This window comes from Gymnoscopelus braueri, assembly GCF_963280865.1.
Source record: "Gymnoscopelus braueri genome assembly, chromosome: 2".
Lineage (NCBI taxonomy): Eukaryota > Metazoa > Chordata > Actinopteri > Myctophiformes > Myctophidae > Gymnoscopelus > Gymnoscopelus braueri.
This window is the reverse complement of record NC_137604.1, coordinates 43,501,239-43,524,143: the sequence shown is the minus strand read 5'-3', so window position 1 is coordinate 43,524,143 and position 22,905 is coordinate 43,501,239. Positions and strand designations below refer to the sequence as shown.

At 42.2% G+C, this 22,905-nt stretch overlaps 1 protein-coding gene across 4 annotated transcripts in view; it reads left to right on the top strand.

The window, feature by feature from the left end:
- The window catches only part of LOC308105540 (E3 ubiquitin-protein ligase SMURF2-like), an 89,297-nt gene that overhangs the window by 41,103 nt on the left and 25,289 nt on the right, over nucleotides 1–22,905 (top strand). For all 4 annotated transcript variants that reach the window (XM_080456343.1, XM_080456341.1, XM_080456342.1 and 1 more), the window contains exons 4-8: nucleotides 6,597–6,730; nucleotides 12,430–12,495; nucleotides 15,974–16,058; nucleotides 16,335–16,418; nucleotides 18,938–19,149. In XM_080456343.1, coding sequence (XP_080312469.1) covers nucleotides 6,597–6,730; nucleotides 12,430–12,495; nucleotides 15,974–16,058; nucleotides 16,335–16,418; nucleotides 18,938–19,149 — 581 coding nt within the window. The remainder of the gene's footprint in view (nucleotides 1–6,596; nucleotides 6,731–12,429; nucleotides 12,496–15,973; nucleotides 16,059–16,334; nucleotides 16,419–18,937; nucleotides 19,150–22,905) is intronic.

Genomic DNA, 22,905 nt, shown 5'->3' with positions numbered 1-22,905 from the left:
TGTGTTTTTGTTAGGGACATTTCAGTGGTAAAGGTGCAGAAGTACACAACACAGCAATAAAACATACACTGTATGGTATAATGAAGTTTACTTTACCAATGTAACACCTGGATTCATTAATAATGATGATAACAATTGTTATTATAATAACTACAGCTAATGAAATAATATGTATAATGTTGATTATACATTTTACATTCGTGAGGAGTTGAGATTGACGTGCGCAGTCAGATAACTGTCCGATGAGCCTGCGTGTTATTGCCACGTGTAAACAGGGTGTTCAGTATGTTAAAACTGCGGCCAGCCCCTCCCCGACTCATCGTCCTTAACTTGCTGTGCAATGATAAGCAGAGTTATAATTATTGGCTCTGCATACCTGCTAGGTTAAACCAGGAGACAAGGTTTCTCAATTCGGTATGTACAGTATGTGTTCTGTTCCGTTCTTTTTACCAGTTTGTGGAGCAAGCTGGTCTATATTCAATCGATGCGATTCAAGAGCTCCAGTCACCGAATTCCACACTTGCTCATTTACCGTCGCTAATTTACAGTAGACAGACACACGCTACTCTTCACCCTCAGGCAAGCACTTAAATGAACACCTTCAATACGTTTTTCATGGAAACTAAAGCAAGGGAAAATAACTAAAGAATAGCAGACAAAAGGGCGACAAGACCAAAAACTGAAACTCGAACAACCACTAAATTAGCAAGTGAAACTTACAACTAGACTACTACTGTAGGCTTCTAATAAAAACTGCTCAATACAATTTAATCCTGAGCCTTCTCACTAGTGGATTTATTCATGCGCTCTTAACAATCCAACATCTAACTATTTAGAAATAACGTGATGTCAGCCCATTGAAAGTAATAACTGAAAACCTCCCAAGATGGCGCCACGGTTCCTCAAGCTATATAAACATAGACAAAAATAACGCACAACTACTAGGCCTCTAAGTTCTAATACAAAATTGCAGTATTAAATAACATATTCAACTCCTTTGAACGCTGTCAGAGACATAGCAAATTTCATTCTTATTAATACATTAATTCTTATCTAATATAAGCCTGAGTTTCTAATGATCCAATAATTTAACTAGGCTATTGTATCAATGACAGTACTTTAAAAGGGTTTTAGCTTGGCACAAGCTGGTATAATATGACTGTCATTCCTGTTTCTTGCTTAATAATTTTGTATGAGGAAATGGCATCCTATTCTACCTGTCCTCTCAACCTCAGACATTTAGTCATTGTCTGGGGCTGCTCTCTCATTTCTCCTTTCCCGGCTCTGTGAGAGACGGTTTGCACAACAACACACATGTCGCTGCATCATCACACTGGCCTAGTTATCGCATCACATTCACACTGTGTGAAGGGAGATGATTCAATGTCCTCAGAGAGACACCGCAGCACGTGGAAAAACAAGACACCACATGAAAGAAAAAAAGAACTGCACAACAGCTGATGCATCTGCGGGTCTGAAATGACAAAAGGTTCCTCATTAAGACCAGATCAAGTCTAAGATTAGACTTAATTACATTTTCTTTATCTAAGTAAACATCGGTAGTGTTGATTTGATGAGAAATGCAAAAGTATAGCAGGCATCTCCGTGTTGCTGTACAAAGAAATGTATTATAGTTGTTCAATGGAGTAAGAAATTAGATCTCTCAAAAAAGGGATGTTATGATCTGACCATTTTAACTTCATGTGACAGTGCCTTCTTAAGTTTAATGCATTATGCTTAAATTAGGCTTTACATGGCACAGGATTGTAACAGTGTACTGTACTTCCCTTCTGTCCCAAGACCAAAAGGAATACGACTATTTAGCAAACAAGTTCTTTGATCAGTTTGCTTCTGTGGGATGAGAAGATTGTTAGCAGTTCTGTGTGTGTGTGTTTGGTATTCACTGCACTACAGTGCATGCTAATGCGTTCAAGATGTCGCTGGTAAACCAGCTTATATTAGAGTTGCCAACCATTCTTTGTAAGGAAGAGCAGGTTCTTGCAAAACTAAATGAATCGTTAGAGAATGCAGTGCTCTGTGTTTGTATTGTATGGTGTTGAAGGTAAGAAAGCCATGGTTGTGTTTTAATGACTTTCAACCTGGCATCCCTATTTTGGGCATGTAATTAGAGGTGAGCATTTTACAGGAAAAGACAAAAATAGCTGATCAACAACATTGGACATTTATTGATGTGATACAAGTGATCTCTGTAGACTGTCATTGCATGTGCACTTTTTTGGGGGAGGATTAAATAAATGTAAATGGTTTTCCTCGTTAAATAAAGGTTAATGACTGGCACTAAGATCTTTTAGAAATAGCAAACATATCGGATAATCGTCTTGAGAACACTGCTGGCATCAGGGTTGCTCATGTTTGAAAACATTAATTGGGCTTGCTTTGAGGAATAATATGACTAATGCTATTCTCTGCCAGGCTACTGTGGCCATGCTAGATTTTGTTCTTGTGATAATTATGCTCTGACAACCAGTTAGACAAAATGTTGTTTCAGACATTCATAGATTATTTGATTTGTAAGGGTGTGGGGGGAAAAAAAGAGGAATTATATTTGGTCCTGAACTGTTGCACTGTTTGTCAATTTCAATGCCTAACCAAGCGAATGTAACCTACCATTCTGAATTACTGTATTTATTGATTGTATTTATTTAATTTGAAATACATTCACTGTATACATGCCTCTGTTTGTTTTTAGATAATGGAAGACATTGTGCATCCCTATTTAGGGTATGTCATTATAGGCAAAATTGTATTGACAAAGGATGAGGCCTCACAGCTCTTAGCCACAATGCAAAATGTTTATTTTAAAATGAAAATTATAGGCGAAATTAACATATATTAAAAAAAAGTCCAATGAATTATATGGGCTTAAGTGGTCAATATCAAATCAGTCAAGTAAGAAGGTATAGTATCAAACAGATCTTTCACCAACATCAAATGCTAGTAAACTGAGCACAAAAACTCAAACCAGTGAATAAATTGGACTGCACAGATGAACTGGCATCTATCCCAATTAATTCTCTGTGGAGAGGCTCAAGCTCTGACATTACAGTATAATGACAGAACTAGGCTATTAATTAACCACCACAGGTGTCTGAGAGCACCCAGGAGGATATTTTATGGGTTGAAGGGTCAATATACTATTATGGAATAAAGGCCATTTGAGGATAATAAAAAAAAGGGGAAAAGAAACTTGTGTCGATTCACAAAATGAATAGACCATTCATTGTCTATGGAAGAGCTTCAGATGTAGCATGACCTCACAGATTTTTGACTTTGGGAACGCGTCCTCTTTCATTCTCTCAGGCCTTGATCGTTTTTGTGTTTCCTGTTCTGAAGTCCAATCAGATAGTGTTGCCAGATGACAAAGAAGAACATTGATTGATTATTTTTTGTTAAGTTCCACAACCTCTGAATGTTGTAAACACGACATGAAGCCAAAGCCCTGTCAACTTCTACCGCTTGGCTTTCATAGGCCACGCATCTGTTTTGATGCATGTTGCAGGGAAACCCCTCTCCTCACGAATGATATACAACATAATGCCAAGCTTGACATCACACACACTGTAAAATCCTTCGTGTTAAATAACCTCTGAGAGCTTACAAAATTACACTTTCGGGTCCATTTGTACACTATCAGCTAAACTGTGCAGCCAGGTAGGCTGTAATTGTGCGTGCGTGCGAGAGAATGTGATTGTCTGTGATTCTGTGTGGGCCCTGTGAGTGCTGCCGTGCACACTTGTACTGTATGTGTGACAGCATGAGTGAATATGATGAGATTGTGTATACATGACAGAATGTCTTATGCACTGCATGTGTGTGTGGGTTTACTGACAGTGCTGTCTAGAATTGGGACGGTGGTGGAGCAGAATACGGGGACTTCCTCTGTTCTTCAACCACGGCTAGACTAGACTCAGCCGCACATATCAACACACACACACTCACACTTACTTTGGGATCCGCTAATCTGCCACATTACACAGTCTGAAAATCTGCACCGCAGTCGCGGTGTGTATTCTGTGCTTGTCAGAGATGCAAAACGAGTTCAATTTGGCATCTGTGTTTGCATATTTTGTCATAAAAAAAAACTGGTGTATTTGTGTGTTTTATTTATTTTTGTCACTGTCGGATACAGCATTGCATTTTTCATTGAGGCCAGAAAACCATACTGAAAGGTGAAACAGATGTCGCATTATACCGTGTTTCATGTTAATATCCTCCCAGTCTGACTACTGTAATATCCTGTCTGAGTCGACAAACTGTGGCATGTGTCCAAATTGTGCAAAAAGCATTGGTCCTTAATATCCTCTCTACATTGGTTAGTAAGATGGATAACTTTTAACTTTTTTCCTACTGTAGCTACTACGGCACAGCCTCTGATTGTCACTCAAATTTAACTTAAAGACCAACGGTGGTGGGGTTTTCAATCTTTTTCATGCCATAGACCCCTACATTAACTGTCATTAGACCATGGGTTCCATTTGAAATGATTCTTGACTCACACAGGAGTCATGTCAAATCGACCAGTTTCATCAGGAATAGTGTGCTGCTTACATTTTGCATAGTTTAAGCTGTCTATTCTATACTAGTAGTTAAACTACCACATTTGGCTACATTGTGTTGTGTCAATTATGGCAGTACTATTTAGGTTACTATATTACATTGCAATGAATCCATAACTCCATAATAAAAAGGGTAATCCATGTGAACAACATAGAAAAGTGCGCTCCTCTGAGAGCAGGTCTCCGCCTGGCCGGTTTGCCTACCCAGGGCCAGCAACATTTTTAACTCAGTCATAGCCGATTGGAATGTAAAACCTGACGAATACATCTTGATCACATGACTACAGAGATAATGTGTCCCAATTTGTGTGAGTAGCAAAAGGTGTGTTTTAAAGCCAATCCGAACTAATGGTGTCCCTCCCATAAAATATCCTCCTGGGTGCTCTCAGACACCTGTAGTGGTTAATTAATAGCCTAGTTTTGTCATTATACTGTAATGTCAGAGCTTGAGCCTCTCCACAGAGAATGAATTGGGATAGATGCCAGTTCATCTGTGCAGTCCAATTTATTCACTGGTTTGAGTTTTTGTGCTCAGTTTACTAGCATTTGATGTTGGTGAAAGATCTGTTTGATACTATACCTTCTTACTTGACTGATTTTATATTGACCACTTAAGCCCATATAATTCATTGTACGATCTTTTTAATATATGTTAATTTCACCTATAATGACATACCCTAAATAGGGATGCACAATGTCTTCCATTATCTAACAGAGGCATGTATACAGTGAATGTATTTCAAATTAAATCAATAAAATCAATAAATAAGTAATTTAGAATGGTAGGTTACATTCGCTTGGTTAGACATTGAAATTGACAAACAAGTGCAACAGTTCAGGACCAAATATAATTCCTCTTTTTTTCTCCACACCCTTACAAACCAAAGAATCTATGAATGTCTGAAACAACATTTTGTCTAACTGGTTGTCAGAGCATAATTATCACTAGAACAAAATCTACCATGGCCACAGTAGACTGGCAGAGAATAGCATTAGTCATAATATTCCTCAAAGTAAGCCCAATTAATGTTTTCAAGCATGAGCAATCCTGATGCCAGCAGTGTTCTCAAGACGATTATCCGATATGTTTGCTATTTCTAAAAGATCTTAGTGCCAGTCATTAACCTTTATTTAACGAGGTCTCCGCCTGGACGGTTTGCCTACCCAGGGCCAGCAAAATTTTGAACTCAGTCATAGCCGATTGGAATGTAAAACCTGACTAATACATCTTGATCACATGACTACAGAGATAATGTGTCCCAATTTGTGTGAGTAGCAAAAAGTGTGTTTTAAAGCCAATCCGAACTAATGGTGTCCCATCATTCAGGGGACATAAAAGTATAATTTTGTAATTTTATGTGCCCTGACATAAATATTAAAGGTAGGGTAAGTGATATTTTTTGGTTAAAACAAAAAGTATTTTGTTAAAAGGTTAAAATACTATATTCTGATAGTAATCATTGCTATAGAGTGTTTGTTCAGTAACAGATGTCTCCCTGTCTCTCCAGCTCTTTAATAAACAGAAAATACATTTTTCGGTAGGTGTCAAAATCTCAGCCAATCAGGAGAAAGTACCCATTTTTAAGCTTAATTTGTATAGTGTTCCAGTTCAAAATTTGCCTGCTCATTTCTTAGTGTCATCACTTCCAATTTCACTTGTTTAATCTGTATCCTGATTGAGTTCTCTGTCCTGGTTGGATAAAATTGGAAATGAAACTGCATTTTCTGTTTAATAAAGAGCTGGAGAGACAAGGGGACTCCTTTTACTGAACAAACACTCTATAGCAATGAGCACTATCAGAATATAGAGCTATTTAACACTTATTTTAACCAAAGCAAATCACTTACCCTACCTTTAATATACAAATATTGTTTTTATGTACCCTGAACGACGGGGTGCTGTTAGTCTCGACCCCCCCTCGCACTCACACACACTCCAGCTACTGTACCTTGTGAAACTCTCTCTCAATCTCTCTGTCTGTGTCTGTCTGTCTCTCTCTCTCTCTTTTGTGCTTTCAGCTACATAGGGAAGTCAGACTCTATCACCATCAGTGTGTGGAACCACAAAAAAATCCATAAGAAACAAGGGGCTGGTTTCCTGGGCTGTGTCCGCCTCCTCTCCAATGCCATCAACAGACTCAAAGACACTGGCTGTAAGTATTTGTGTGTGTGTGTGTGTGTGTGTGTGTGTGTGTGTGTGTGTGTGTGTGTGTGTGTGTGTGTGTGTGTGTGTGTGTGTGTGTGTGTGTGTGTGTGTGTGTGTGTGTGTGTGTGTGTGTGTGTGTGCGTGCGCGTGGGGGATAATTTGAACCCATTACCTCACATCTTTTTGTCCTTCTCACTGTATCTTCTTTCTCTACCTATTTTTATATCTGTGCACTCTCTTTTTCTGTCCCTCTCATCGCTTCGTTTTTCCATCTGACCTTCCCTGCCTCTCCTCTCTATATCCCATGGATGCATCTTCCTGAGCTGAGATGAGGGGCGAGTCTGGCTGGCAGGGGGAGTTGGACCCCTGAGAAACATGAACATGGGCCTGAGAGAAACGGGCAGATGAAATGAGAGAAATGATAAAATGGAGCCATGTACTGTACAGATAAAATATAGAATAAATATAGCATGCATAGATTAAATGTTAAATGAAATGTAGCTATGCATACTACTGTAGAATCTTACATTTATTCTACATTTCATCTACAGTGTTTATGAAATGTACAATAAATGTAGATAAACGGAGACGTAAGCCATGGAAGAGGGAGCTTCTGAAGGTGCCCTCCCTACACACACACACACACACACACACACACACACACACACACACACACACACACACACACACACACACACACACACACACACACACACACACGGGGGCGCCTGATCAATGTAGCAATCGTAAGGTATAGCACTTTCTATATTTGTAGATGAAGCATGACCCTTTCCCTCTGGACAAAGATCTATATGAGTCTATATGACTTTGTTGTAAACATCTAGATTGAATGTTGTGCAGGTTATATTAGCATGACATTCAATGAATGGTGTTCTATTCGTCATATTTCTATGTACAGCTGAGTGCTGTTGTCGTGGCCAAATTCGGTGTAAATAAAAACAAAATGATAGCCTTTTCTATTGGGGGGGGGGGGGTCCGCATTCACCATCCAGACCTACACACACACATCCTGCCCTCTAACAGACAGACAGATGTAGTATGGACTAGACTTGGTGTCTCCAATAACAGACATTGTCTTTATGTCCAGGAACTATGGTGACTCTTTCCTCTGCCTGTTATCTGGCTATATCCGTTAGCCCCTAGCCAGCTAGCCGGCCACTCAACATGTTGGTCTTTCAACAGGGCTATTGTACTGTCAGCAGTATGCAGCTTTCCAGGAAATGGCGCTTGCTGGCTGCATGCATAGAGAGGATCTAGCAGCTTGTTCAAAATCAATAACCCTGAATTTACTGGGCCAGTGAGGTGTCCAAAGGAGTGCTGTTTTTGATGCCAAAACGGGTGAACCACAAGCTCCTTAATGTTTTCATCACCATCCTAAACCAACAGTTGCATCAGGAAGGATTCGCTGGCATGTTGCCTGTGATGACTGAAGGACTCACTTCTGACTCAACACTGCTCAACTAAAATTACCCAAACCAGCCCTGAACATGAGTACAGCTTCATATTTTCATATATATATATATATATTTTTTATATTAACACCAATGGTTTTGTTAGTTAATGTCACTGGAATGGGGAAATTTTTCAATGTCCCCATTGAGTTACAGAGTGGGCTTTGGTATTCAGATGAGGCAGAGATTTTGATTGGGGCACTTGTGTGGTGTGGTGGGTCTCTTTAGGAATTGCTCAGTGGGCCAAGGAGGACACCTGTAATACCTGAGGTCAAGTCATAACAGACGTGTTGGTGAGATCTCTGTTGTTAGGCACAGGAGTTGGTCTCTGTGTAATCAGAGAGAGCCCCCAGTTCAAATATGATTTATTTTGGAGGGTCGTGGCCTGACCCTTGCCCTATGGCACATTGTCTACAGCTGTAGTCAGTGGCCCGTTAGTTGGATCAATTCACACGGGAAATGAGATCTCTCTCATTACTTAGTATCTGAAATGACAGAGATGGGAGTGTCTGTTCCAGTCAAGTGTTGTCGTCGCACTAAAACCTTCCATGCTTGAAATGTAGCTTCTGCAATTGACAATCAACAACAAGGGTAGCAACAGCAGACTCTTTTCTTTGTAAGTCTGCATTTCACACCTTTTTGGCAAGCAGTACTTCTTTGGAAATCCTTTTTGCTTAGCAACAGCAGACGTTAGATTAGTTATTCAAAGTCTTGTTAAATATAGTTTTAGTAGCCTACATGATATAGCCAGTTTATATACAGTTTGCTTCCCAAACCATATGGTTGGGGACTATCTGCCTAAATTGGAACTGAAATCGGCATTCACCACCGTTGTTTGTATTTTGCCATGCTTTCTTTTCGATCTGACAATGTCAATTTGCACGTGATTGCAAATTGACACATTTCTTTTTACTGCATCTGGTTATTTTACATAAGGTAAAAGACGTTGGAATAGTTTCTGGCACAAGAGCATACAAATGACTGACATGGCCTATTCGGAGGGCATAAAATCACTGAAATGCTCTGGCAATGATTGATTACATTACCCCAACTTCCCCTGCATAATGTATCCCGTCCAAATTTGACCACAAACTATTTCTCTCTGGCCATCGTAAAATGAAAACATCTAGCCTTAAATTAGTCAAGCTAAAGGGTGCTATATTTTTCTTGCAAAACAGTTGTGAATGGTCTCCAGTAGCCTTATGTTTGATCCTAAGGGTTGTTTTTTGGGCTCCCAAGAGAGTCCACCAGAACCCACAACATTGGCAGCATTGCCACATAAGCCTCAGTAAAAGCCAAGGAAAATGTGGGTGCCACTCTGAGGACTTCCAGAGGACTTGCCCTCAGATCAAACGGTGTTCTGCAGAGACAGACAGTATAGGCTCCAGTCAGGCCTGAGACCAGCCACTTACTGTACAGGCAATGTGGCTGAAATTATACCGTAGTACAGCCACAGGAAGTGGACAGGGCGACATGATCTATGGCAGCAGGGCACCAGTCCTCACATTACCCCTCTGTACGTCTGTCTCCTACGCTGGGCTGAACATCGACACATGGCCCCAGCCTGCTCTGCGGTCTGACGAACACACACACACACACACACACACACACACACACACACACACACACACACACACACACACACACACACACACACACACAGAAAAACAGCCACCCAAGGGGCCTTCCAGTAACTGCTGTACATACAGGTTCCTCAAAGTCTCTACTCATAGCCATAGTCCAGTTTGTCGTTGCACGGACGCAGGCACGCGCACACACACACACACACACACACACACACACACACACACACACACACACACACACACACACTGAATCTTGCTGTCTATATCGCTATATCTCATTCACGCACGCACGCGCGCAAACAGACAAACACACGTAGCCAGAACCGGGTAGTTCAGTGGAACTGCTTGAGTTTCCTAGAAGTTTGTCTGTCTGTACATTCAGCTCTACTTCCTGTAGCATCTCATGTACACCCTCATGCATGCACACACACACACACACACACACACACACACACACACACACACACACACACACACACACACACACACACACACACGTACTACCCTTATTTATATGTTACAGCAACATAGCTTACATTTTCTTGTGTTTACTACTCAACCTTGTTTTTAATTGACATCTGATAGATTGTTCAGAACATACCATGTTCTGACTTTTATACGTATTTATTGTATGCTCACTGTTTTGAAAAGTGGGTTACACGCACATAGCCTGCTGTATAGTACATAGACGACGTGTGCTCATGCAAAGATAGCTGTATGCTTAAATGAACACATGCACATACAGTATTTATACATGCTCTGCACTTCTCTCAGACATGCACTCATGCATGCATGCATGCATGCAGCTCTGCACACTCAAGAAAAGACATTCTAATGCACTTTTTATGCCTTTGAAGGGGCATATATGTTCCACCATACCCTGGTGTAGCATGCCATGACACCCTTATCAGGGTAGAAAGTCGAGGGTAAGAAAGGAGGAGTCTTGTTCTGTTTTTTTTATTTTCTCCTCCTCTCATCTTCTAAGTAGTTTTCAAATTCACCTCAGACGCTGACGTGGGCTATGGTTTTACTGTAGGTCTGTGTTTCACTTTCATCGCTCTCTCTCTCTCTCTCTCCCTCTGTATTTCTTCTCACCCCCCCTTCCCCTCTTTAAGAGAAACAATCTGCTTACTATTCCAGCCTTGTAAGGCTTAGAACCATCCCTGTTTAGTCTAGACATGGATCCGGAACAGATACACACACACACACGCACACGCACACGCGCGCGCGCACACCCACGCACACCCACGCACACCCACGTCTGGAATCAAGCTGCCGTTGTGTTCTGGTCTTACTTTATCTACATTCAGACCAACCACACATGACACCACGTTTAACGTAAATGTGCATAAAGCGCACGCTCTCTCAGGCAAAAGCCAAAGACATGATACATCTGATCTGACTTTGTTTTTATTATCAGGGAATGGAGAAGAACTAGGGCATCTCTCTCCCTCTGTCCCTGTGATGTTTTTTTTTGTGTGTGGTCCATGTCATTAACTGCAATGAAATGCATCCACTGCAGGATACCCCAGCCCTGTACTGAGTTGACTCTGCATGTCTCTCTTGGAGCTCAGTGAAATCCTCCATGCTAATTGGTGAAGTGGAAAAATTGACCATTATGAGTCTCTACTGTGCAGCCTTGTTTGTGGGGACTATACTATATCGCACGCGGATTTATATCCGTTTGCTGGACTGTGTGAATGAGTGCCTTTTGGGTTGTGGTTGTGCACGCGTGCATGTACTGTACCTGTGTGGACATGGACTGAGCATATGTTATCCCTACTCTGTGTGTGTGTGTGTGTGTGTGTGTGTGTGTGTGTGTGTGTGTGTGTGTTAGATTGCGGAGTGTATCTGTGTCTGGGATCTAGCAGGGGTCTTCCTGGGTTATGTTTCTCTGCTGTCTCCCTGTCTGGCTGAGCTCGCCTTCCCTGAGGGGAGCAGACAATGAAGCCTTATTTATCCAGCAACCCACAACAAGCCTGCTACCAAATCTGCGCGGAACAAATTTTCGGATGTGTATCACTTTCCCTCGATGCCGCCCCACATCTGTAGACATTTTGCAGGGGACATTTACCCCCCCCCCCCCCCCCAAAAATTGCACACCAGTCGACATGCAGTACAAAGTTTGGTTTAAACTAAAGCTTCACCCATGCCACTGAATGTATTGAAGAGGATTATTTCCAAATACTTCCTCCTAGAAATGGAGCATCTGTGCGCAGCCACTTCAAAGAACAATAGAAATTCAAACATACCCTGGTCATACGGACGTAATATAATTTATATAGTGTTTGTTCTGTAACGGGGGTCTCCCCATCTCTCCAGCTCTTTAGTAAACAGAAAATACAAATTCAGGTGGGACACCAATTTCATCCAATTGTCTCTTCTCTCTCACTCTTTTTTTCATCACTTCCAATTTCACTTGTTTTCCTGTATGACTTCTCTCTCTTGATTGGATGAAATTGATGTCATGACCTAAAAAACATTATTTCGGTTTACTAAAGAGCTGGAGAGACAGGTAGACAGACCACTGTTACTTAACAAACACACTATAGCGATGATTACCATAGGAATATATAGCTATTTAACACTTATTTGAAAAAAAAATTACAGCACCTTTAACACTTTGTATGGTTATTTTGTCCTTACAGATCAGAGACTGGACCTGAATAAGCTGGGCCCAAATGACAACGATACTGTGAGAGGACAGATAGTTGGTGAGTAATACACACACCTGCGCGCAGCGCGCGCGCGCGCACACACACACACACACACACACACACACACACACACACACACACACACACACACACACACACACACACACACACACACACACACACACACACACACACACACACACACACACACACACACCCACACCCACAACAAGAAAGCAAATATTCAATAGAGAGTTGATAGCTGAACACCAGCCTTCAAATGATCATTGCAAGGAAAGATAGAGGTGTGTGTGTGTGCATAAACCCCAAACCACTGTCTCTGGGGTGAGAAGGTGAAGGGAGGGAGGATGTTTTTGTGTTGATGTTGAGTCACTCACCATGAACAGCCTGCATGAACTCCACATCCACTTTACACAAGACCGTAACCTAGACATTAACCCATTAAGACCTGAGGCGAGTCTAAAAATGTTTTCTAAATCCTAACAGATTTTTGAAAAAAATCGACAACAAAAAAAAATCACGATTTTTCAAAAATAGCAGATCTACAAGCTCATAGCGCGGCACTCTGTGCCGCGCTATGAGCTTGTAGATCTGCTATTTTTGAATAGCCAAAGAAATCTTAAAATGACACACAGATGCGTTCCCGGTCTTAATGGGTTAAAGTTTGAGTTTGTAGTGCAGTGCTGAAATAGAGATGAAGTACTCATTGCACTTTCACCAGCAAAATTCATGTTGATTTTATTTTCTTGTTTTCTGACCACAACATTTCAGTTTGTTTCCATCGCGGACGCACACAGAGACAAGCTGAAGGTTGGTTCGTCGGTCGGTCTGTCTGTACGGTGGTTGGTGTGCAAAGTAATATGCAATTGTTTCCTTTTGACCAAGTAGTCAAAATGAAGCAGGCACGTCCAATCAGAATGAGAAACTCCCATAGTCATGTATGAGGTTCGTACAAGGAAAGTTGCCATGACACATGAGACAACCCAGCAAAATACTCAACTTAAAGCTGCAATCCGGAACGTTATTTTAACCAATCTCTGTTAATATAATGATCTCCCTTGGCTCTTCACCAAGGGTGTATTCGGTCTTGAATCAGTGGTACTGTAGTTGTTTGGTCTCCATGCAGTTGACCTGGCTTCCAATACATCTCCATCTGGAGAGAACATAAAACTTACGGATTGTAGCTTTAACAATTGACACAACAAAGTGCATGTACAGCACTAAAATCGGCACATTACTGGACATAATATTATGCAACATTTACTTCTGCACTAAGAAGTAAGCTATATTCAAGCTTATTTCTTAGTGCTGTGGTAATATGCAAGCTTATTAGTGCTGAGGTAATGATATTTCTAATGTAATTTTGAAGTCATGGCATATACAGTATAGTATAATGAGAACATAGGTATATACAGTCCCACAATTTCCCACCCAGATTCTCTCCTCTTTGCTTTCAGCGTTGCTGTCAGGTATACCGTAAATTAAATAATTGCAAATGTTTTGGATTCTTAAATTTCATAATCCATTGTAAGAAAGACAGACGAAAGGTCAGGGGAGATGAATTTTCAAACTCTGCTCAGTATAGCTTCAAAAAATTCTTGGGATCCAAATGGGAAGGATGTGGCTCCCCATGTGGGTCTCGGACTTCATGTGCACAACCGATGACATCAGTCATCTAAAATAACATATCTATGATGTATGTCTCCAAATTTGAACAAGGTTTCAACCCTATTTATTTCAATTATAAAAGTTAAAAATGATAAATAGTGGAGGTTCTTCTGTGGCCCACTGGCAGTGTGCACAAGAAATCGGGCATTGGTCGGTCGTGCAGTTTGTGAGATTGGCTCTGGACACACATACACACAAACACACACACACAAGACCCTCTTATATAGACGGCTAGACCCCTGCAAAGCCACATAGTAAAAACCTGTCATAAATTGCTGCATGGCTCCTTGACAGGAAAACTGCATGTGTTACTCTGTCACACAGTGAAGAAGGCTGGAGTGCAAAGGTTTGATTATCCTTCACACCCTACAAGTATGTACATTACGCTCACGTCATGTAATGATGTAGAATCAAACTGCAATGAAAACACAAACACACCAACGGACATTAAAGTGCTATAGTTGAAAATAGAAGCTACGATATAGTTCATTATATAACTAATTCCTTATGAGCCTATTAAAAGTTCTTAACTACGTAACGAGAAAAACAAAGGTCTCAATCGCAGCCCTCCCCGTTTGGCTGTTTGCACAACCCTGATGCTGTAGTCTATATCAGGATGTGGAGCAGGTGCACTTCCTCTGATTGCCTCCTTGGCTGTGGTTGCAGTCGGTTCTAAGTATATAAAAAAAACACCAAAGGAAGTGGAAGTAGCGGCACTTCAAAAAAAAAGTGCAAGACTTTGTCTCAGATACACATTCATGTTCTTTTTCTTCTTTTTTTTTTTTTTTAAAGAAGTAAAATAAAAAACACACACACATACACATACACATACACATGCAGTATATAGCATACTGTATATATAGCATACAGTTTTTATACTACATCAGGCTAATGCGTTTCAGCCAGAGCCCTCATCAGAGCATAGTTGCTGATGTAACAAAAAGTCCAATTCCTTTGGTGTTTGTCTTATGGTGTTATCCTGTGTCATTAGCTTAGGACTAGAGGCTCACAACCCTACCTGTAGTACTCTATATCCTCTGTCTCAAGTCTCAATACAATTACCTGCTGGTACATGCTGGACCCCACGGCTCTCAACTGCTCACTCAATTCAGTTTAAAAATTTAACAGAAAAACGCATCTCACTGACTAATGATGCCACATTAGTTTTCCATAAGTAATTTATAGCTCGGACCACTGCGTTCTTTACACTATTTGAGGTTTTGGCGGGAATCCAAGTCCTTAATTGATTGACTTCTAAAGCGCGATGAACACAGATCTATTTGTCAGATGTCTCGTTCAATTAGAGGACGTGAAGCTTTGTACTGGCCACTTGACCCTGTGTTCCAGACTATCACTATATCCTCTGGCTCAGAGTGAATTAACCCCACTAACCTCACAGCAGTTCACTGTGAGGTTAGCGCGGTCCACAGTGCTGTGAACCTCACAGCACTGCAGCGCTGTAGGTCACCGCTCCACGGCCAGCACTGTTGGGATCTTTTTGGACAATGGATACTCCCATCCCTGACGTTTCCCCTGACCTGTAGCTGTGTAACAGATATTACTTCTTTCTTCATCTGCATTGTGTTATATTAAAAGCCCAAATTCACTAAATTTTGCATTCTTTTTATTTTCTTCTTTTAAATCAAAAGTACAGATGAGATGGGCGAGGGCCACACACAAACACATACCTTTAACCCACCACATAATATGATGACCTGGAAATGTGTACAAAGCAGTAACGAGTAGAATTCACATACTGTACCACAACAACTTAGACTGCACACCACTATCACATTTTCAAGTCAAGTAGCATTGCTCTGCCAACTCCTTTTGTCTTTGTTCGCAGTGAGTCTCCAGTCCAGGGATCGTATCGGGACAGGAGGGCCAGTGGTGGACTGCAGTCGCCTGTTTGACAACGACTTACCTGATGGGTCAGTACTGAATGTCACTGATTACAGCACTGTCCCTAAAGGCTCGAAACGGGTTGTTGACGATCGCCTAAACAGTGGGAGATATAGCTAGCGCTCCTCCCAGACTGCCTCTGAGGAGGAGTACTGTAGGTTGAAAGCCAAGGTTCAGCACACAGACACGATGGTGCATTTCCACAATCCTTTCTGAATACCAGCATTGATTTGCAATTGAAATGAAGCTAGCGGTTATATAAAGGGTTTTTCTTTCTGGTCTGTTTTACTTTGTGTCTGAAACAGCTGGGAAGAGCGGAGGACAGCCTCTGGACGGATCCAGTATCTAAACCACATCACACGCACCACACAATGGGAGAGGCCTACCAGGTATGACCACACACTCTCACACACACACACACACACACACACACACACACACACACACACACACACACACACACACACACACACACACACACACACACACACACACACACACACACACACACACACACACTCACACTCACTCACACACAAAACACCCTCTTCAAAGCACGAAGTGCTTTGCAGCATGAAGTGGACCACAATACAGCGTAATCGCATTAGCATACTGAGTCAAATCCATCAGTCATGCATATAATACAATGCACAACAAACCTGCACTCTTGGAAAAAGGAAGAAACAAAAAAGAAGTGTCCGTATTAAGTGGTTGCACTTAACTTTCTCCCGTTTCCCTTCCAAAAAAGAACGTCCACTAAACTCCATCCCACTCAGAGCACAACAATAACAGTCAGGCGGTAATGAGTGAGTTCCTATACATTTCCTGAGCCCCCCCCCCCCCTCCTCTCCACTGCGCACACACATGCACGGATTGCACACACCCTCCTGCTCTATAAAAGGTCAATCAGTCAGCCAGCCGGGCAGCCAGGTTTTGCTTGGCCTCTATTCCTGCAGGAACAACTGTCGCCTTCCTATTTGGCTGGTATCAGTGGAGCCGGGAGGGGAGTAAGCAAACAAATAATACCGCAACCCGCTGTCATCATCACCACCACTACTCCTACCCGCACTTCACGTCGCTGCACTTGTGTCTAGTGCAGTGGTGGAAAAAGTGCTCAAGTGTTTTACTTAAGTAAACTGCAATATAGAAATACTATGTTACAAGTAAAAGTCCAGAATTCAACATGTACTTGAGTAAAAGTACAAAGTTATTAGCATCAAAATGTACTTAAAGTACCAAAAGTAAAAGTACTAAAATATTTGAAAATAGCAGATCTACAAGCTCACAACGCGTCGCAGAAAATAGCAGATCTACAAGCTCACAACGCGTTGCATCGCGACGCGTTGTTAGCTTGTAGATCTGCTATTTTCAAATAGCCTACAGTATGTATAAAATAGGGCTGAATATAGGGCTGAAATAGTGTTTCATAATATCATAATTTATATCTGCAAAGTAACTAGTTACTCAATTTTTTAATAATTGTAGTGGAGTAAAAGTACATCATTTTACTCTGAGATATAGTGGAGCAGAAGTAAAAGTATTGGAAATTGGAAATACTAAGCAGTAGAAGTAAAGTACAAATACCTCAAAATTGTACTTAAGTACAGTACTTAAGTAAATGTACTTTATACCACTGTCTAGTGTGTGTAGGAGGTGGAGTAGGAAAGGGATACAGGGGAGAAAGTGGGAGGGGAGGACAGCAGGCACAATCTGGGTTAGGGGGCTGGGAGTGGATGGGTGACTTTGACGTGCCCTAGGCCTTTTGGACTAAATGTTGTTAGCAACATGCTAGCAAACGAGAACCTCATCATAGCTAACGGCTAACTCTTGAGGATGAAGTCTGTATTGTCCAAGTACCACAGGTATGTAACTTATACATAGCTTTCAACGTATTTTGGAGTAGCGCAGCAAACCATCTTACTGCACCAAGCAGAGGGAGGGAGGGGACTGAGAGGGGGGGGGGGGGAGTCTTGGAGGGAGGGAGGAGGTAACTGAGGAAGAAGATTGGGCGGGTTGGGGGGGTGTAGATAGTCATGGCGTCAGTAATTCTGAACAGAGAGACAGAGACACACACAAACACACACACACAATCTGTGTTCGTAAGTCAGTCAGTCTGTCTTTGTTTGTCTCTGCTTATCAGATATCCCTTTTGTCGTTCTCGCCACTCTTCACAGCGGAATACACACTCACACATGCACACATGTACACACACACACACACACACACACACACACACACACACACACACACACACACACACACACACACACACACACACACACACACACACACACACACAATAATAATTCAGTCATGCAAAACATCCTGTTGATTTTCATTCCTTAGTGTAAGCTTAATACCATGCCTAACCATAACCATGTAATAACATTAACAGTGCTGGCAAGAATTGTACTCGCATGGTTCTTTTCCGCTGTGTGTGTGTGTACTGTACACCCTGTACATACGAGGGTTTAATCTGCGCTCTATTATTATTATTTTAATCCCGGAAAGCGGATTCCCAGGAACGCCCACTCACAGCATTTCCTGTTTCCCGGGAAATAGATAAGGGGGGAAATAGTGTGTGTGTGTGTGTGTGTGTGTGTGTGTGTGTGTATGTACAGTATATATATACACATACATACATACATACATACATACAGGCCTGCAGGCTGGCAACAGGCGTTTAGTGTTCATTGTTCATAAGCCTAAACATAAGCCAATAAACATCACATAAAGTAAGTTATTAACTAGTACCTGACTGATAACTAATAATTGCTGACTAGGCAAAACAAACTAAATGACTGAATTACTGTTGAGTTACTAACACAGAGCAGAACATACTGACTAATGAGAGGAGGTTGAACACTAAACGTAATAGGATGTCCCGCTGCGTTTCTTCCTCCTGCAGGCCGGCATCAGAGTACTCCAGCCCATCGGGCCGTCCACTGAGCTGCGTGGTGGACGAGAACACACCTGTGGTGACGCCGGTCAACGGGGCCGTGGCCGTCGGGCCCACAGGGGAACAGCGTCTCCAGGAGAGACGGGTCCGGTCGCAGCGCCACCGCAACTACATGAGCCGCACGCATCTACACACGCCACCCGACCTTCCTGAGGGATACGGTGAGTGGGGGAAACGCATACACACACACTAATGAGACACACAACGGTCGCTTGACCAGGACAACGTAACTTAACCTGGAATAAATAGATTTTTCAAAGACTCTGACCTCTAATGACATTACTTTTTTGTGCTGTTTTTCCGCTGTGAGCACTTTCACCTCTCACACTTCTGTAATGGACACTTTTTTGTTTTTACCTCCGTTTACCGTTGCTCTGTATTGTTGATGCTTCTTGTTTTTTTATTCTGCCTCGTTTTGCTGTACACAACAGTACTTTTTCTTTTTCTTACTCTTTACCTGTAACTTTGTAACCTTAACAGCTCCTAATACAGGTATCTACATGTATCTATCTATCACTCACACACACAATCACTTAAACATTCATACCTTCATGAATGTGAAAATACACACAGATAGCTCTCTGGACACATTGAGGAGACTCAATTGGGTCTTGCGTTTTAGACCATGCGCCACATGTGCCATAGATTGTCTAAATAGGGCCCGGTGATGTTGTTGGAGCTATTCCTGGCCACACAGTCGTGTGTGTGCAGTGACAGCAGATGACTCTGCACGCAACCTTTGGGGGCTCCTGTGTGATGAGGGTCATGGAGATGTGACTGTTTCTTATCGTTTGTTTCTTCTTCCCTTTCTTTTTTATGGAATTAACAAAAACGAATTTCACCCACTGTTTTACACCTGTAAACCTGTGACAATAAAGATGATTCTGACTGCCCACCTTGACAACCTGGGGTCTGGCAGTCCAGAAATCCAGGACTCCGACACGCACCAAGGAGTCCCAGGTTTCTTGTCAAATTCTCCGTAACATACTCACTATGGGATATCAGCGCCTCCTGGCGATGAACAGAGCTACATACCATAAACTCCCGGGCCATTCATTGGCTGAGAAGGGTATGTCACGTGTCCGGTAGACCGGAAGAGGTATAAAACCTCTTGCGTGACGTGGCTCATCCTCTTTAACAACCGCTCTCTGCATGCAGATGCACACAAACAGGGGTGTTAGGTGAGTATGTTACTCCGAATTCTAAAGAAACAGGGGTTACATCCGTAACCTCGAGTTTCTTGTCAAATTCTCCGTAACATACTCACTATGGGATACATAAACCCCCCTGGGGCTTATAGCCATACCGAAAACCCTCTCAGGTCCGCACGCCCCCTAGCCGCAAGGTCCCGCCCCCACGGGCGTGACCTTTGGCCTCCTGGGCGCCCTAACCCTCCGGGCCGGGGTGCGGGATATTGAAAGAAAGAAGACCCTGACAGACCAAGTCTGCCTATTCATCTAATGAACAGACACAAGTCTGACCCATAAGTGAAAACAAGGAAACAGGGCCTCCTCCCCTGGAAACCTACCAACGGTGGTTCCGAGGGGACTCAAGAGAAGGAAGGTAGAGAAGGGAAAAAAGGCGGGTTACACAAAAAATCTGCCTAACCTCCCCTACCCTAACTAGCGACAGCCGCTATGTCCAGTACAGCGTGCGCCACTGACGCCGCTGCCACATCCAGGCTGTAGAAGGCCGCAAAAGTCGATGGAGACGACCAGTTTGCGGCCGCGCACACCTCCTGGACCGACATTCCCCTGGAGAGGGCCCAGGAAGTAGCCACGCCTCTAGTAGAGTGAGCCTTCAGTCATTCTGGAACTGGAGCGCCACTACTGACGTAAGCCAGCCTAATGGCATCCAAACTCCATCTAGAAAGCGACCGAATTCTAAAGAAACCGGGGTTACATCCGTAAACTCGAGTTAGCCAGTGTAACATAACAGCCAGTCAATAAACAGCAGCTTAACATAGCCCCTCTAGGTCAGTGCTACTAGCCAGTACACTTTTGGGCCGGGTGGAGAGGCGTTCTTGGGTACGGGACAAGAATGGACCTCTTGAAGCATGTGGGGACCACAGACTGGGCAAGAGAGATGAAAATGGTGTTTAAACCTGGAGCCAGGAGATCAGTGCAGGTCTTGATGACTTTCCTGGAGATCAGTCAGAATCAGAATACATTTTATTGTCAAATCACCGGTTTACAGGTATACATCAGTGGTGGTTGGTTTTGTGCAAGCTCCATCATTCCGTTGTTTTCAGGAATGAAGGAAAAAGAGGGAGGGCTGCTTTCCTTGTGATGTGCAATTATGTTTGCATAATCATCATAATCAATTCCATGTTAAAAAATAGAAGGTAGAGCAGATCTACAAGCTCAAAACACGTCACAGTTTTGAGCTTATAGATCGTCTATTTCCACTATTAATGTTTATTTTAAGGATAAAGTAATTGAACATGTGTTATTTGTCATATCTGCCCTGTGCAACTTTTGTTAGTTTATTCATAATGTTCCATTAATTTTCAACGACAGAAACACAATTAAATCGTTAATCACAATTATTTGAGTGACAATAAAATAAATCGTCAAATTAAATGTATAATCGTGACTGCACTACCTCCCATTAGCCAATTTTAATACAGGATAAAACCAAAATCCATCCTCTGTCTCTCCGTCTTGTTTTTCCTTTTCTTGGTCTATTTTGGATGCCATTTTCTTTCTTCCTCTGTACACTCTGTTCCTTGTGCTCATCTTTCGGATCTCATTTCAGTACATAAACACACAGTAGATGCACATTGTTGAATTGCACGATTAAGGACGTTTAGAGGCAACATGGCAATATGGAGTCCCATAAATATCTTGACATCATCATTAATTCATATCAGCCAGCTCTAATCCTGGCTGACACGCATGCAATATTGGCCGTTTCTAGTTTAAATCTAATATTATTGCTGTCTCCAGAGTGTCATACTTTGAATGCTCTTTTTTATCATGCAGAAAATAATCGTAGAAATAAATAACCCATCCCATCTTTTTCTCTTTTTTTTTAATGTTGTGGCTTAATTCCCAGTCGTGTGAGTGTGTGTGTGTGTGTGTGTGTGTGTGTGTGTGTGTGTGTGTGTGTGTGTGTGTGTGTGTGTGTGTGTGTGTGTGTGTGTGTGTGTGTGTGTGTGTGTGTGTGTGTGTGTGTGTGTGTGTGTGTGTGTGTGTGTGTGTGTGTGTGTGTGTGTGTGTGTGTGTGTGTGATAGCGCATACCACGTCCATGATGTCACAAAATATCACATTACTAACGTTTAAGTTAGTAGTTGAAAATAATATACATGTAAACCAACATTGCTCCTGTAAAGTGCCATTTCAATTTGGTCAAATGAAATGTAGACCATCACAACATTAGAACATGCAACTAGCCTTTATAGTGCGGCTTTACCACTTAACTCCCAACACGTGATTTGTGCAGTTTTGGTCACAAATTGCACACATAGTATCTTACTATCAACTTACTATGTCTCGCTTTTTTCTTTTCTTGGTCTATTTTGATGCCTTTTTCTTTCCTTCTCTGTACACTCTGTTCCTGCTGTGCTTAGCTCAGTGATTCTTTCTGTCTCTCTTTGCTGTATCTCCCCCCTCCCCACTACCCCACATCATGACAACTGCAGTCAACACTGCCTCCTCGCCTCTCCTCTCGGTATTCCCACAGTGAGGTGACGCTGGAAAGCAGGGAATGAAGGGAGTGGATTATTAATATGTTCTTGCCGAGTACAGGCACGGCACTTTAGGTTCTTGACTCCTTTCAATCCCACAGCGTTCCTCAGTGCCAGCGCTGGTTTTCACCAGCTTTATTTAGCATCGGTGAACACACAGGGAGATGCACGCATATTTAGAGAATACGCAAAGACGCGCGGATCCTGTCGACAAACTGCTGAATGTTA